Source organism: Solea senegalensis, linkage group LG4, assembly GCF_019176455.1.
Source record: "Solea senegalensis isolate Sse05_10M linkage group LG4, IFAPA_SoseM_1, whole genome shotgun sequence".
Lineage (NCBI taxonomy): Eukaryota > Metazoa > Chordata > Actinopteri > Pleuronectiformes > Soleidae > Solea > Solea senegalensis.
Window position 1 is genome coordinate 8195708 of NC_058024.1, and position 18274 is coordinate 8213981.

Consider the following 18274-nt stretch of genomic DNA (forward strand, 5'->3'; position numbering starts at 1 on the left):
CAATGAGAAGCGCTCTGGGGTCCACTGCAGGCACAGGGCTGTCTTGACTATGCCCCACCTAACGGTGAGGCACCGTTAGGTGGCACAAGAGGAGGCACAACAAACTACTTACTCACAACTACACTACATAAAGTGTCTACAGAAGAAATTGCGTTCATCAAATTTTCATCGGGGAAAGTTGAATTTATTATTAACTTGTGCTCAACATTTTTGGAAAAAACTTATAAACGCTTATAATCCTCCCCTGCACAGCAGCGACCTCTGGTGGGGTCCCTAATGCAGCTACAATCGTCTCCCTCCACCTCCTGGGTGTCTCTGTCCCAGGATGTAACTTCCTCTGTCTCTTCTCCTTCTCTCTAACTCGGGACTGTACCCATCAGCCTGAAAACTGCCTCTGTTATCCCCATCCTGAAAAGAACAGGGTTGGACCCTGCCAAACTCAATAACTACCGGCCAATTTCCAACCTCCCGTTTCTCAGCAAGATCCTCGAAAGAGTAGTTGCAGCCCAGCTCCATCATCACATGTCCACCAATGAGCTCTACGAAACTTTCCAATCGGCCTACAGGACCCACCATAGCACTGAAACTGCCCTGGTTAAGATCACTAATGATCTTATGATGGCTGCCGACTCTTGTTACATGCAGCACAATATACCTAATATAACAACCAGCATTTCTTTGTATGTATTTCAATGAGCCATGGACATAAACCAAATGCATGTAATCCTAACAAGTGATTAGCTGACTTAGATGAACACATTAACACAGCTATATTCTGTCTCAAATATGTTTAATATGTTAGATTACAAAACATTTACAACATTTTAATTAATGTATTATTCTTTGTACTCTGAGGCCTTGTGGGCCCTAGCAGACTCTCCACATAAATTACCTATTGACAAACAATCCCAGCAAACCTCCTTCTCCACTTTGTTTGTCCACACTGTGACATATTGATGGAAAAAAAGCAGCAGCATATGCAGTCCCTACACCTCATTTGTTTAGTTGTTGTTTTGTTTTAATTAAAAAAGACATACAAATAACTTTTTTAAGATATATATGGGGATAGTTGTTTATCTGTTTTGAACATGTAATATGCAACTTATACTGTGTTAATTATATAGACAGTATATTTTGTTTTGTTTCATTTTTTTGTCCTTTATCTGTATACATATTTTCATGTTTTATTTATTTTACATATTTGTTCATTTAAATCCCTTTTCTAATCCCTTTTTATTTGTCATTGAGTGACACTACAGTATCTGAATTGACTGCCCGTTCCACTATGGGTATAAACAAGCAGATTCTGAGCAGATTGTTTCACAAAACACCTTCTAATGTGATGTGTTATACAATGTCAATAAAGCAAACTGCAGGCAGTTTATGCTTTTAGACATGAATGCAGCCACCACCATCTAATGGAGCAGAGACATTTAAAAGTCTGTCGTCCTGTGCTTGTGAATACTTGAATCATGTTTATAACCTTCATAAATATTTTTTGTTTGTTTGTTATTGCAAGCGCTTTAACTTAAAAAGTAAAGAACAGATTGGGATGTAGGTTTTGGTACAAGGAAAGAATGATTGAGGTATGGCACACACTGCTCCACAGCAAGAATTTACAAAGAATAAATACAATTTTTAAAAATTTATTTAAATAGTTCTGTGCCTTGTCCTCATTTCCTCTTCTTCTTATCCTTTGCCTTCTTCTTGCTTGGCTTCTCTACACTGGCTTTTTTGTACAGGTAAAGTCCAACCAAGCCGAGCAGAGTGGGCACCAGAGCCAAACACAGGAGGGGGAACACGTCATTGACCATTTTCTGCCACGGCGTCTGCTGCGTCAAAGACATCACCTCCACCTCGAACTGAAGAACAGCATCACCTTGGACAGATCCAGGTTGAATTCATTGTTTAGTTATATAGTGTACATATAGGCCATGAAATTAAGTACAGTGCAGTTCAGTACAGTACAATATAGTACCCCCCCCTTGCTTGTGTCTTAGACAAACCAAGCCCCCCTACCTGAACCTATGGATAAAAATGGTCCTGTTAATCATAAAATCAAAACCAAGGTAACGAGAGATATTGCCTTGTTTTCTTCTTTTACATTTCTCTGACGTGATACTTGTACAACAGGAACACAATCAGGTATAGCTGCTAACTGAAGTGATGAGACCTGCTTATGCAGTAATGGTCACAGAGGTGTTCTTAATAATTAGCTTAATAAATTTAAAATTTGAAAGAAATGGGTTTTAATTTTGGTGATATAGACTGTGTGATTGGGATTTTCTAAATTTAGTACACACACATATAATTTTAATCGGAGCAGACCTAGCTCTATGTGATCTCTGGCAACCATGGCAGTACAGTACAGTACAGTACAGTATAAAATGGTTTGCTATACAGTGCCATGCAATAGGGTACAGTGCAGAGCAGTACAGTACTATACAATACAGTAAAATGCAGAACTATACAGTATAGTTCACTATAAGTGCAGTACAAAATGAGTCAATATTATACAGTTTAGTGCAATAAAGTACACGATGTACAGTACATTACCATACACTGCAGTAAAGTACGCTGTTTATTGCCTTCAACACCAACTAGATTTCTCTGTGTAAGTCTGGACACGTGTGCCATGACACTACATAGATATACATGTATGTACATGTACGTATCACACAGACCTGTGCTTTAGTATACTGCACTTTCTGTCAATGTGCATTTCTGTGTGTGTGTGTGTGTGTGTGTGTTCAGTACCTGGAATTGTGGGAGGGTAACCCTTTTTTCCATATGCAAGGTGAGAGGGAATAGTGGTTTTGATTTTTTGCCTGAAGAAAACAACAAGAAACATTAACTATTACCTTTGATATTTTGTGACTGGTAGACCTTCTACTTTTCACTCACCCTTCACACACGCCAATCAAACTTTGTTCCAGGCCTGGTGAGACAATCACACAGAGAATGTTACATCATTCACAGTCTAAGAAACAAATCTGTGACCACATCAGTGAGTGCATTTATTCATTTACCAGCGATTACTGTCCTCTTCCCCAGCTCAACAACAAGAGGATCCCTGGACAGAGACGAATCAATCACCTTTCCATCCATCAGTTTGCCCTGGAGAGAGAAAACACGAAATAAACAAAACATTAACATTGCATTGAGTTCACTGCTGTTGTCATGGGAACAGCCAGGTTTGAGGAATAAATGTACAATAACTACTTGAATATGTTCGGCCCAAAGAAGAAGTTGAAACATTTGGTTTTAAATCATGACATTCTTGGTGATAAAGTGTGCTGAGGGTTTATCTATCGCTTCAATGTTTAATGTGCGAAGAGGACAATTTACTTTGCACAGCTTTTAAGATACACATGTGTGCTGCTGACTGGAAACAGTCAAACTCAAGTGACCTGGGGGCCTATGAGTATCTTGTCTGGTCAAGAGGGGGAGACAAAAAGTGTGGGGGAAAAAAATGACTGTTCAGTAGCAAGTGAGCAATATGAGCTTTAAAATTATAACACAGTATTTGTTTAGTAGTTGTTCATTAAATCATGATATTAAGTGGTGTGCTGTAGGGCTTCAATTAATCACCCGGAAATGGTGATGTTCTCAAATGTTATATCTTTCCATTGCTTTGCTGATGATGTGCACATTTATCTGCCGCTTAAATGGGGAAACAAGGATTCTCTCCAGCCCTTACTTGACTGTGTTAATGAAATTAGAACATAGATGACTCTAAATTCTCTTAACTTAAACTAGGATAAAACAGAAGTCATGGTGTTTGGTCACCCTGATGATGGGTGCTTTGGGCCCTTGAGCCTTTAAAAGCCTTTTGACAGTGCTTTTAAATTTCATAAGCAAATCTTCAAAGTTTTATAACTAAATTTTCATAACATCTCGGCTGGATTATTGTAATGCTCTGTATGTTGGCTTAGAGCAGTCATCTATCCAACGACTCCAGCTAGTCCACAACGCTGCCACTCTAGAAAAAAAGAAGAGAGACATCACACCTGTGTTGCGCTCCCTCCACTGACTTCCTATTCGTTTTAGGATTAATTTTAAAATGTTATTGTTGTTTTTTAAATCTCTTAATGGTTTAGCAACATCTTACATCTCTGAATGTCTTCATCTTCACTCCCCATCACAGGCTCTGAGATCAAATAAAAGGTTGCTTTTAGAGCAACCTGAGGACACCGAGCATTCATTGTAGCTGCCCCCAAACTATGGAACGATTAAAGGTCATGGTATACCTCTGCCCGTCTCATTGTGTGTCGCAAATCGTGTCAGCCAGTTCAAGGGTCGCCAGATCTAGGCTCGGTTGACTATCCTTGGCGACTACTTCTTCTGTTGCCAAAATGTTTTTTCTGCTAGGTAAGCGTGGCTTAATCGATTATTAAAATAGTTGACGATTAATACAGTAATCAATTAATGATCATTCCATCGCCTAGTGGGCAGCATGTGGCCCGCAGGCCGGCAGTTTGTCACCTCTGGGTAAACCATGGATGAAGAGGTGCTGCTCACTCACTCACTCACACACTGACTGAGCAGTTAGTGCTGACGTGTTGCGTTGCCTCATCTCTCCAAAGGTGCAGAAGTGACCAACTCACATCACAATAAAACACACACACACGCACACAAACTCACACACTCACAGTCTGCATACCATAAATAAACACATCTGCGGTGTGTGGTTTTAGTGTGTGTGTGTGTGTGTGTGCGTGCATGTGTTTCCACACGCAGACGTTGCCACATCAGCTGGCTCCTTGTCCTCCACTCACAGACTCATATACAGTTCCAGGTGTGACACATCTGTATATAACTGTAACAGTGACGCTGAGTTTCTCACCGTGTAGTGGATCTGCAGCGTGTCTCCCAGTGAGGAAAGTACAGAACAAGTTTCAGGTTTCACCTTAGACCAGAGAAACAGAACCGTTAATCAGAGCAGTGGAGGCTGTTGTTAAGAGCTGCTGCTGGACTGTGTTACACTGTTATAATATCGTACACCCGAGTCCCACTCACCAGGGTTTCCACCTGAAGCTCCTCGGCAGCGTTGTCCTCTCCCTGAGCGAGTCCACGCGTGAAAACTGCTGCGAGCAGGAGCAGAAAAATCCTGGTCTTCATTGTGAACTTGTAGCACAGATGTTTCTCACCGACAACTCCCGCTACTGTGTGTGTGTGTGTAAACGAGAGAAGAGGAGCTCGCGGACAGTCGACTCTTCTGTCCAAAATGGCTCAGCACAAGCTAACGCTGATGTGTTATAATACTGTTAGAGATAAGGACTCGCCGTGCGTGGACGTTGTCCCAGCACTTGGGTCTCCCCACAAAGCCCGCCTCACACATTCCGCCAGCAGCATCCCATCAGGCTAGGGGAAGCGGAAGCTGCGCTGTGTGTGCAGAGCCGCTGGGGGGCAGAGCTGAGCAAGTCAGTCAGGAGCAGACAGCACAGACGCCACGTCACAGACAGACTCCTCCTCCTCCACACTGATCCCAAAGTGTGGACCGCGGCTCCCTGCTGGGCCTTAACGGTACTGCAGATGGGTCCCTTTCAAGTACACAGCACAACCATAGACCATAATATAAATAGTGATGTCCAGATTGCCAGTTGAAGTTCACCAGGAAGTAACAACACACTGAATAGCCACCAGGAGGCGTTGGGTTGCAAAAGGAATTATTTTGAATATAAGTCTATGGGAAAATGAACCTACCGCTTATTTGATTTTAATAATGGTCCCAATCTGTAGTGAGGCTTCAAACTACTTTTTTGAAACAGAAATTAGCAGTCAAATTGTATATGTTTTTAGGAAATGTTCTCAGCATCTTCACTGGTGTCAAAGTCAAATGTCCTGGGGGCCAATGAGCATCTAGTCTGGTCAAGAGGGGGCCGGTCCAGAGAAAAAAGTGGGAAAAAAAACAACTGTTCATCACAAGCTTGAAGTTATAACACTATATTTCTTTGTGATATTTATGTTATGTTGGTGAGAGACAAAATTCAATCTATTAATAATTAATCTACCAATCTATTAAGTAATATATATTACAGTAATATACTTAGAAATACAGTGACAAGAGTGGCATCCAGTGTGGTCTCCTGCTGCTGTAGCAATGTTTGATGTGTTGTATGTTCAAAGATGGTCTTCTTCATGCCTTGGTTATGCCTATCTTTTCAAACTATTCTAGTCATTTTCCTGACGTTCTCCCAGACAATCGCCACTCACTGGATATTTTCTCTTTTTCAGATCGTTCTCTGTTAACCCTAGAGATGGTTGTGGGTGAAAATTCCAGTAGATCAACAGTTTCTGAAATATTCACACTAGCCTGTGTGGCACCAACAACCATACCATGTTCAAACCATGTGTGTATGAATGAGTGATTATATAAAGACTGCAGATTGTCACAAACATAAGAATCTCATGTTCACCCCTCGATTTCCCAAGCAGGAAACTGTGGTGGTTTTTGCATATCAGAAATGATGTGATAATGTAAAATGCAAAATGTAAAATGGCATCCTCTGCTCTGCATGTTTTTCCCCATTCTGATGCTGATTTGAACTCAAGTGGGTCATTTTGACAATATATCAACGTGCCTCTTGCAACTTGAACAATCATTTGGTAAAACCTCTTGAAAACCCATCTCAGATGGTTGGTTTCAGTGAGAGAAGCTAGCAAGTTTACATTGTGACTGTTACTGTGTGTGAGAGTCCACTGCCAATTTGATGTTTGATGAAGATGTATCCCGATGATATAATGGCTTTAAAATGTTGTCATGTTGTGAGACACTTTTGTTTAAATCCAGCCATTTTAAGATCAGTGTTTTCACATAAATCACCGTGCTCATGCTCGTACTGTAATTAAACTACAGGTGTGCATATAATTAATGACAGCTGGATTCCATTTAGTTGTTTGGGCATCAGGGTCTTTGCCTTCTCACATCTTGATAGTGTAACTAACACTATCAAGACACACTGAGACTTTCAAAAGGGACAAGGACATTTTTAATGCTGTGGGGGAGAAGAGGACAGAGGACAGATAAGTAAAATACTGGCTAACTTCTCGCACCCTCTCTATGACGAGTTGTAGCAGAGGGCACGCACATTCTGTCAAAGGCTTTACGACACTCCTTTGTGCTGACAGCTATTGGACTATATACATAATCAGTCCCCCCAAACCTGTAAATGTATCATTTTAGTTTAATGTCTTCTTTTAATGACTAGTGAAAATACCTTACTTCAGGTTTGAAATAATAATATTATATGAAATGAAACCATGGGTTATTAATGAAACTATAATGACTTTTTTAAGATCACTATGTATCCTTAGTAACATGGTTTTTGTTTGGTCACGTAAGAAATGTTTTTATTTTTAGCAACAATAGTTCATATTTTTCTTCTTCTTGAAATTTTTTTTATATATTGATGCATAATTAACTTGCATCACTAATGAATTACTAATTGTTGTCTCACTTATATTACAATACCACTTCTGTAAAGATATTATAAATAAACATTGTTGTGAAATGTTTTAGCTGTTGTTTTAACAATTAGTTCCAGACACAGATATGGTAAACCAAATCATGTGACCCATGCGTCACTAGTAAAATAGTAAAAAAAGCTCATTGTTTGCGGTATAAAAATATTCATATTAATCATGTAAACAAATTAGTACTGAGGTGACAGCGTCTAAAAAGGCCCATAGAAGTGGGTCAAAACAATGAACAGAACCCGTGTCCTTTTGATTTAGTTTTTGACGTGGACTCTCGCGAGATTTCATTTTATGCTGAGTTGTCCCCCTGAAAATATCGTGAGACATTGAGTAGCGGACTCCCCAGCTAAGGTAAGTGAGGACAGCGGCACTTTCCATCAAATGGATAATATATACTCGCATATCTGATGCTAGCAGGTGATACAAAAACATGTTCTGCTCGATGTGTATCCCGTGGCCGTCGCGTGGCCTCGTTGTCGCCGGGTTAAAGCGTCGGCGGGCGGCTCTGAGGCAGTAGGATGCCCGCTGAGGACGGATGGATGGATGGATGTATAGGGTGGATACTCGCTACTAGCTGCCGTTAAGCCTCGTCGGTTACAGCGTTTACTGCTAAAACAAACCGTCGGATAGATTTACAACAGCTAATCCAACAAGAAATGTATCAACATTGTGAACGACAACAACCCCGAATGTTTATTTTCGCTGGAGTCGAAGGATGAGCGGGCCATCACGGCAGGTTCGCGGTGTCGTCATCTCCCGTAGCACCCGCGGCTAACGCAACCGTAGTAAACCGGGGCTAAATGAGCAGTAAGAGACCGGCACGCTGCGGCCCTGCTGTCACACAACATCACCATTTTAATGAGCTCATACTGGACACTTGATCACAGCTGGTGTATCAAGTGAAGGCCAGTGTGTTAATCCTCTTCAGCACCATGGACAGGGAAGCTGCTCCTACACTATTATCTGTCAGGGATGAGACCGTGTGAAATACTCGAGATTAAAAGCACTCACAATGTGTTCATAGTGGTGAATTCCCATAATTAGGATAATCGTGAATTGGGGAAAAAGGGTATTTTCATATTTCGTATATTTCATGTGAGTGATTTAAAAAAATACTGTCTAGCTCACCAACATACAATACCAGTGATTTATTTTGAAGCGCCACAAGGGGGAGCCTGCATCTTTCCAGGCATTCCAAGACCTTGTGATTTATATGTGTGTAAGAATTAGTAACATCTCATGGTGAGTTTGCATATTGTAACAAATGACTCCTCCACTCACAACTGCCAAGTGCACCAGGCCTTTGGATGCCAGAAAGGATGTTGTTCTTCTTATACAGTTCTAGCACGACTCGGCTTGGCTCGACTCCACTCGTGTTTTTTTTTTTTTTGCTTTTCCATTAGGGATAGTACCTGATGCTTTTTTAGTACCTGCTCTGGTGAGGTTCCAAACGAGCTAAGCCAATACTAAAATGTGACGTCGACAAACTGCCATGAGCATGACGTCCAACACACGAATCAAACCTCAAAATGCCAAACTATAGATCAGGTAAAAAGACTTGTAAATCCTGAAATCTATCCGCATCACAACACGTTCAGTTGTATTTCAGTTCAGTGTCAGACGGACTCTGTGCTTCGGTCATGCAGGAAGTACTGAACTAATCTTTTAATGAACTGATTCTAATGAAACAGCTTTGCTTGTCACTAGTTTGTGTGTTGGTGTCACGTATAAATTGTTGTCACAACAGTTTCGTGCAGCCCTGCTATGATGACCCCGTCCACAATGGGGAGGTACTATGAAGTAATAGAGAACGACTGTCTGGTACCCAAACAGTGTAGAGTCGAGCTGAGACAGCGTCGCACTAGAACTATATGGTGGGAAGGCGCCAATAGTGTCACAATATGGCAGCCTCCTTAGTTGAAGTGCTAGTCAGCGATTTTGCACTTATAAAAATATACTTATGGATATTACATTAGCTTTCTGCCAATAAACCCTCCTAAGTGTTTCACACAGAACCTTTAACATTCTTGTTTGTCACTTTAACAAACACAATTTTTCTGTCACATTAGCAACATTAGTTGACCCTTTTCTTCCTCTGTAAGGTGTACATATTCTGAAAGCAAATGACACACAGGAGGTGCCATCCAAGAATAAAATAAAACAGGACAGGAAGTCCCCCCACGCTTATAGTCTACTACAGTATCTATTTATTTTAAGCTTATTTGACCAATTTATTCTGTATATTGAATGATAAAATCAGCATGGCTTGAAATTAAACACCATTTCACACATATTAAAAAAATGAAACCGTTTTTCAGAGTAATTGTGAGTGTGTGTGGGCTTTCATATACACAATACTGGCCACTCAGTGATGCTTTCACCTACAAGTTTCTTCAATGATCCATGTTTTTACATGCACGTTTTAACTAATGTATTCATTCTTTCCCCCAGTTATATATTTTTACTATAGGTCAATCGCTGTCTCCGTACTTGACATCTGTTCTGTGTCTGTCCTGACAGTATTTGTTTTTCTAAGTGTTTTCCTGATCCATATTAAAGGTGTAAATGGAGAGCGTGTTCAGACTGAGTTGGAATTTGTTGTGTACATTTTTCTTGACATGATTTGGATGACAATATTAAGATACTGAACATAGTCAGAGGTACTGTTCAGCATCACTCTGGACTACAGGGTTAATGTAGTCTTTGTCTTTGTCTCGGTCTCAGACCAGTTGGCTTTGTGGTAGAGTTTACTGAACATGTTTAGCACAGGCCTGGTTATGTAGGCCATTTCTGTGTGTGCTCCAAGGGCTTGGCATTGTTGCAGTTTAAGATTTAAAGGAGGAAAAAAAGGATGTGAACAGATTGTGCTGTAGCCTGGAGTCATGGGTCTGACATGATGACTGGGTGTAGTTAGCATAGCTTTGCACCTGTCTTTGAGACTGTATGTAGAGGTGAGACTGTGTCGGAGTGTGGTGTTATTTAGACAGTGTGAAGAAGGTTGTCAAGAGAATATTCTAATCCTGTAATATGTGAGACTGTTTAATGCTTTCCAGATAAAAAAAAAATAACCACATGTTTGTTTCTTTTCAGCCTTCCTTTGTAATTTGCCCCAGTTCATCATCTTAGACCAGGATCTAGCAAATTTAGCTGCACTCTGAAGTTCAGAGACAAAATCTGAATCATGGGAAACATATTTGGGAATTTGCTGAAGAGCCTCATAGGGAAGAAGGAGATGAGGATCTTGATGGTTGGGCTCGATGCTGCAGGAAAAACAACTATCCTCTACAAGCTCAAGCTGGGTGAAATTGTCACCACAATTCCAACCATTGGTAGGTACACAGAATAGTGAAGTATCTTCTCATGCACTCATAATTCCGTAGTGTTTGCTTGACATGTTGTATAACCTTGCTCCTGTTTCCAGGATTTAATGTGGAGACAGTGGAGTACAAGAACATCAGCTTCACTGTGTGGGACGTGGGTGGGCAAGACAAGATCCGTCCTCTCTGGAGACACTACTTTCAAAACACACAGGGTGAGCAGAGCTAATTGAGGGTTGATGTCAGCCAAAATGAAGCACTTATTGTCGTTTTGTCAAGCATGTTCTTTCTCCTCATTGTTTCAGGTCTAATCTTTGTGGTCGACAGTAACGACAGAGAGCGTGTGAACGAAGCGCGGGAGGAGCTGATGAGGATGCTTGCTGAGGATGAGCTGAGGGATGCAGTCCTCCTTGTGTTTGCCAACAAACAGGCAAGAAACCACTGTATACGCACACATACACAGTACACAACTAATACGCAACTGGTTTGGAGTTCACAACCTACTTCTATCACTCACACAGAAAATCCTGCATGCCAGCAGGGAAATGAGGAAAACCTGATTTTTAGCTAGTAACAAAAGACTCAACAAATAAAATGTATGCCTACCTCTGAACAGGTCATCTGCTCACTCCCAGCACCAAAGAAAATCATCAATTTTACATACAGGTGTTGTCCACTGTTAATGCACTGATGCCTCAAGAAGTAAGATCAAACGTATTATTTTGTGACTTTGTAGTTACAAATCCTTTGTTCATATTAAACAAAGTGACACAAACTTACCAGATCAGGCAGCAGTAACCCAGCAGCTCCTGTGTCTCTGCAAACTAGAAAGTGCAGATTTTCTCTAAAGACTTTGGTGTGGAAGTGAGTTGGTATAACTAGCTGGAAAAGTGAGATAATGTGGCCGATGTATTAAGATATTGTAGACTTGATTGATTTGATTGACCAGATTAGTTTACTGTCTATTAGAATTAAATAATTGGTCGAGAACCAGGTTAGATTCCATCCCACACTACTCTGTCCTATCTAATAAAGGGAAATATGCCCCAGAATATCTTTAAACATATCTAATAATTGACTATGGGTTAATTGGCATGTGTACTTATCCACAGTTAAAGCATAAATGCATCATACTATATAATCTAAAGCTCAAATGAGCATCTAGTCTGATCGAGAGGGGGCCAGTCTAGAGAAAAAAAGAAAAAAAACAAACAAATACATCTACAATAATGTAAATAATATAATAATATAAATAATAAGTAAATAATGCAATCATTTAACTAAAACACAAAACAAGCTTATTTATATGCAATTTAATGTTGCATGTACTGTAATTCAATTAATAATGTGATAATTACAACGTCTTATTGTAACTACTGTAAAAATATTGCTCACAAACATATTTGGTATATATTATTAGTATATACAGTATATACTATTATATTAGTATATTTAGTTTAAATTCTATTTAGTTTATATTCTATCACCTCACTGGCAGCTGTGCCTTAACCATATCGATTGTGTTTAGAGGAAGAAGAGGTCGTCGGCCAAGTTTTCATTTTAACCATGTCATAAAGTGGTGGACCGCATGTGGCCCATGGGCCGCCAGTTTGACACCTCTGATCTAAACCATAAAACAAGCCTATAACTGTCTTTCAGATCACACACCAGCCTTAACAGTGGCTCATACTTTGCATTTCTGCATTGTGCGTATATGCATGCGGTTCCACTCATACTTAAACGAGGGTCTGCATCAGTCTAGCGTTCAAGTGCGTATTCAACCTCACATTCCATTCCTGTAGCGGCAATTTCTCATCAGGCGTTCGACCTCATTTGTATGGTCTTGTATTCTCTGAGCACTGAGTTGTAGGAGAACCTCAGGCAAGTTTCTATGGTTACCATCTTCTTCGTCGTTTTTTTTTACCAAAACAAGAGCTCGCCACCAACTGAACTGGAAGAGTGTTGTGTTACAGGGACTACCACAGAAATAACTAAATTTGTCACGTGGACCATAGCAGAGCCCCTTCGAACACACAGAGCTTAACTTTCACTTCCTCCTCACTGACCTCTCACCTCTTTAACAGGACTTACCAAATGCCATGAACGCGGCAGAGATCACAGACAAGTTGGGCTTACACTCCCTGCGTCACCGCAACTGGTACATCCAGGCCACCTGCGCCACCAGCGGTGACGGCCTCTATGAGGGTCTTGATTGGCTGGCCAATCAACTCAAGAACAAAAAATAGCAAGACACCGTGGAAACATCAGCTGGCAGCCACACCCATCCACCATTCTAATTGTTTTGAGAGTGGGGCAGTGATATTGGGGCGAAGGTTTTGGTTGATAGGTGCAAAGCAAGTTTCAGAGTGTGAGGCAGGTTTTGGGTTTAATTTTCAGTCTGTTCAGGTTCATTTTTAATTTTCAGCTCTTACAACAAACAGATTTGCACGTACTTTATACCTAATCCCTCACACACACTTACATACACACACATGCTCTCTCTCACACACACATACACATGCACACACACAAACACAAACACAAACAGACCCTAACCACAAGCAATCACAGCAGACACTTGCTTTTCCTGTGTCCACCTCTTGTCCATAGCTGTACTGTATGTTAGTCTGTAGGTGCTGTACTGATTCGTATGTGTGACTCCACTGAGTTGACAGTGAATCAAATATGATTTTTTTTTGTTGATGTGTTTTTTTTTTTAGCTGTCAGAACCGTTCTGGGTCTGTTGCACTTCTTGTTCCCCCACAAACTCTTGTGGGGTAACAGAGCCATGTTTGAGAACAATCACAGCTGGCAGACTCATGTCATGTCCTGTAATCCACTTTGCGCTTCCTTTTAATTTGTGAGCAACGCTGAGGCATTCTGTTACTTAGATACATGTGCATGTGTACTGTGTTTGTGAATGTGAATCACAAACATCACGTTCTACTACTTTGTCTTTGATGGCCTGAATTGCGCACACCGTGGTAGATGCCACTTACATGGCTTCATACTCTTTAATCCTCTGCATGATCATCATGTTCTGGTGCAGAAACCAATCGGACAACACGTCCTGCTTATTAGTTGTCAACATGTGCTTGTAACAGTGTGGTCAGCTTTATGAGGATACTTCAAAAAGTTCTCAGCCTCACCTGGATAACGTCACAGGAGAACGATTGTTCTTTCCATCAGTCTCTTTTTCATTATCACTCTGAAAACCGGCTTTCAGTTTGGGAAACAGTTCAAAGCCACATTTGCATACTTCTGCGATCTTCTTGTCCATTTGTTGGTTTGTCTCTCACCTACAGAAAGATTTTCAAATAATGTGGACAGTAATTGAATGTTAGAAAGCACATGTTAAGCTGCCGCTAGGCGTTAGCAGTACCCCAAATACAGACACAATAACTAGTCAAAAGTAAAATCAAAAAATCTTTAATTTCAAAACGTGAAATAAATGACGCAGTCCAAAAACAACAAAAAAATGACAGCAAGGAGTGAGTGAGGGGTGGCAATCAGAGTAATATGCTGCAGGTGAGCTAGAGGGAAACCAGGTAAAGGGGTTTCTCCAGCCAGACTGCAGGGAAAAAAACAAGCAGACACACCCACAAACACACCCTGAGTGGGTGTGCAGATGGGGGAAACAGACAGACAGCCATGTAACAGGAGGGGAAAGGGGAAGAGAGACTTCTTCTAACAGTATACAGTTCTGCTGCCGTTGTTCCTAAGTGAGGCCAAGACCTTTTAGAAGTACTCCTGTGTAATTCAGCAGTATATAAGTTTACCTGCACATAAACAGCACAGCACACATGACCTGCATAAAAGCTGCTTGTCTGCCATCTTGTGTGCATATGAGTATTCAAACTGCCTCAGGTTGCTCTCGCTGTATATGTTTGTTTGTTATTCCTCGGAGGGTTTCCGGTGATTCTGTTGCCAATACGTCTGTGTTTTCTGAATGTGAATATTGTCGATGAGTCTATAAGTTGCTGTACTGATATTTATTTGACATGCAGTTTCCTCTATGTTTGTGTAATTATGTGAAAGGAAGCAGAGTAAGGCGACCAGTATGTGAGTGTTGTAGTTTTTAGAAATTCACCCACACATCCACAAACTCACCTCTGAACAGCAAAGGAATTCCCGCGTCACCTCTGATACCAGCAGAATCCACAGATTAATGTCAATAAAACCATATCTGTGTGCCATACATGGGTACTCTCACTCACACAGTGGTGACAGTACAACACCTACTCATTAATGAGTTGTTGATAGTCACCATCTATTCCATGTTAAATCGTGTCTTTAAATTTGGGTTTTGTGGCCTTATATTCAGTAACGACTTCACGTTGATTTCCTCCCAGCTCGTTTGGCTCTGACTCAGTCACACATACAGTATATATCATATATTTATCTACAGTTTGCTATAAAGAATGATTTCTCTTTTGCCCTCCACAGGCAGGTTTTGCACCGCAGTTCGAGATAATTAGGCAAAGGTTTTTTGTCTGACAGTATCTTTTGTTTTGCCTGTTTACTTGATTCATATTTGATGGTATAGTTTTTTTGTTTGTTTGTTTTGGGGTGTAATGAACCTTCGATGTAGACTGTCTCTGTGAAATGACAATGATCAGTGCAAACAACAACAAAAAAAGGGAAAAAAAGTACCTCTGATGATTCATTCTGTACCGTTACAGTTACACTAGTAGATTAAAAAAAAACAAAAAACGATAAAAGACTCACTGCTGAATGCATGGGAACATCTGTATGTGACGATGTAAGACAAACTAAATCCTGCTGTATTACAAATAAACTCATTTTCTGTATGACCCGTCTCATCAACTATGAGTGAGTGTGACTGATAAATGACTTTCTTTCATATTTATACTTTATATTCATGCTTTTGAACGAGGACTAGTGTCATAGAAGGCACAGGCAATGCTGCTGTTACAAGATTTAACCAGAAGGGGGCAGCCTTTAGCAGCACGCTCTCTGTAACCTGCTGTATCTACTTGCTTAAATCCACAGTGACATGTGGCAGCTTTATCAGTCTGATTTGTGCTTTAAAAATGTGCTGCGTTAAAGGATGCATAACACCTGTTTAACCACAGTCAAACCAGTTTAAATGCATTTATATTTCATATTCTTTGCATCTGTGTTTAATTTGTTTTACACAGTAGTGCCCAACCATACACTGTGCATCTGTGATCTTTAAGAATGTATTAGCGCTCATTACATGCTGTATTAAACGTGAAATGTTTCTTTATTTGGTGCAATCACAGCACTACTGACTCACTTACATATTAATGTACAGTAAGTTCACTTTGTGGCAGATTTTGGCAGTCTCTTTCCTCAAAGTGCGTGTGGGTAATGGTTTAATGAATCAAGCAATGAATGATAATTTTATAGAGTTATTTGAGTTAAATGGGGGAAGTTGTTTGCACCTATGACCTCAGCATGTCTAAAATCTTGGCAGGATGTGGTGCAGTGTTAGTTCATTTAAGACCAGAAACATTTATGTGTTTCCCCAAACCGTGTTTGTGCTTCAGCTGCAGGAGGAAGAGAAATGACTTCCCGGTCATGGTGGAATATTAACCATTTGTTTTGAACGTCTCTTTTACATTTTTCCTCAACTGTCTGGAGATATTTTACCGTCCGATGTATAATTCAGTGTAATTAGAGTCTTCCAGAAGAGAGGAGATTTTCTCCTACGTGAGTGTTCAGACTGGAGCTGCAGGCAGAGCCAGTTTCTTCAGAGCAGTTTATCTGGCTCGCCCACTCTCACAGGCAGATAGTGTGTGAGTGAAGCCTGGAAGTGACAAAAAAAAATAAGATGGCAGCAGATAAGACCAAACCAAACCAGATCATAGTCTTAGATCTTAAGAGGAAAACAAAATTCATGTCCTTCTGTGCAGCATGAAGTGATTTATGCAACATTGGAAGAAAATCTTTGCTAACACTTGACCTCCTGTTACTGCAGATTGAACTCATGGCTATAAAATCATGCAGCAATAAAATAATCTCACATTTCCAGCATCAGCACAAAGGAGTGGAGGGGGTCAAAGTTTCCCCGCGTAGGCCACATAACATCATGTGATTACAGTTGTTTTTTGATTTTGTGCAAGTACATGAGTGGATATAAAGTTTCATTTTAAAGGGGAGTAAAGACATTTTTAGTTGAAATGTTGCCAGATTATGAGAGCGCACAGGAAATGACTCACCTGTTCTGACTGTACAGATTTATTTAAATGTACACACTAGACGCTACACTTTGAAAACTGAAGGGATAGTTTGGGCTTTTTGAGGTGAGGGTGTATAAGGTACTGATGCAGAGTGAACTGAACAAATATGTGACCACGTTAAGTTAAGGGTAGTTAAATGTCTGTAATGTACAATATCAGGTTTATATATTTATATGTATAACACATGTGTTAAATGTAATGTTTCACTTATTTGTTCCGTTTTTGTCCTTGTTTTTATGTGTTTTTTATGTACAAATACACAGAAAAATGGAAAAGAACACAGTGCATTGATACTTGGCAAGTATCGCTGATTCTGATTCAGTAGTCAGTGTTCCTGTTAGGAGAGGGAGACACATGACTCAGAGCATGAATTACACACTGTACTTGTGTAAATGAAGACCCAAATGAAAAACATCAATGTAATTCTGACTTTATGCTACATTCAGATCCAGTGGTTGACCATTCTGTCAAACAACAATTTGAAAGTTGTCTGTTGTATGCATGTGCATAGGAATCTGTTGACAAAATACTGTGCCTATAAAGAAGTTGTCTGACAGCACAGTAAACCTCAAAATATGTAGCGTACAGTTTGTAGATTTCCAGTTAAGCCTTCTCAAACCTCAAACACATTTTCCTCGCTGTCACTGTTCACATAAAAACAATGCGTATTGTTCCAGTTCTCCCATTTCTTCCTGTCTACTGTTTGTAATACAATGACTATCATTCATAAACCCCCACTTCAAAAAAAACCCAACCTGACCCTGAACCTGAAGTATCCTTTGAATAACAATTTTATGAAACATAATAGTTGAAAAGGTGCTAAACCCCCACTCCATATTTACAATTATAGAGTTTAAGCAAAGAAATGTGAACAGACTTGTTCTGCTCAGGTGCCTGAACACCTGAACAACGCAGAATAGTCATAAACGTCCAGGTTAGTAGTTCAGGCTCTGCTCATCTGATGCAAAACATCATCCTGATGCTAAATTAATCATTTTCCCGGCGATGTTTAGTAAATTACTTACATAGTCTTTTTTTTTACATGTTATTGTAACGTATACGCAAAAATCCTAACTGGAGGGTTTGAAAATGTCTGCAAATGATCCACGATCCATCCTGTGGGTGTTTGGGAATCTCCTCTATGGACTTAAACCATTTAAAGAGTGAACTGTTTTTGAAGATGATCATATTTTCACATGTAGTGCAGTAGGTGTTTGCAATATGTTGTTCAGGTTTTGGAGGTAGTCACCT

At 40.2% G+C, this 18274-nt stretch overlaps 2 protein-coding genes across 2 annotated transcripts; one reads left to right on the plus strand and one right to left on the minus strand.

The window, feature by feature from the left end:
- Positions 1-1638: 1638 nt before the first annotated feature.
- fkbp11 (FKBP prolyl isomerase 11) lies at positions 1639-5388 on the minus strand. The gene is made up of 6 exons (XM_044023094.1): positions 5020-5388; positions 4847-4909; positions 3030-3117; positions 2905-2938; positions 2758-2828; positions 1639-1879 (listed from the first exon to the last, which is right to left on the minus strand). The coding sequence occupies exons 1-6, from the start codon at positions 5119-5121 to the stop codon at positions 1674-1676; spliced, it is 564 nt and encodes a 187-aa protein (XP_043879029.1). The 5' UTR covers positions 5122-5388; the 3' UTR covers positions 1639-1673.
- Positions 5389-7784: 2396 nt separating this feature from the next.
- arf3b (ADP-ribosylation factor 3b) lies at positions 7785-15607 on the plus strand. The gene is made up of 5 exons (XM_044024799.1): positions 7785-7830; positions 10570-10808; positions 10901-11011; positions 11102-11226; positions 12881-15607. The coding sequence occupies exons 2-5, from the start codon at positions 10661-10663 to the stop codon at positions 13040-13042; spliced, it is 546 nt and encodes a 181-aa protein (XP_043880734.1). The 5' UTR covers positions 7785-7830; positions 10570-10660; the 3' UTR covers positions 13043-15607.
- Positions 15608-18274: the final 2667 nt, after the last annotated feature.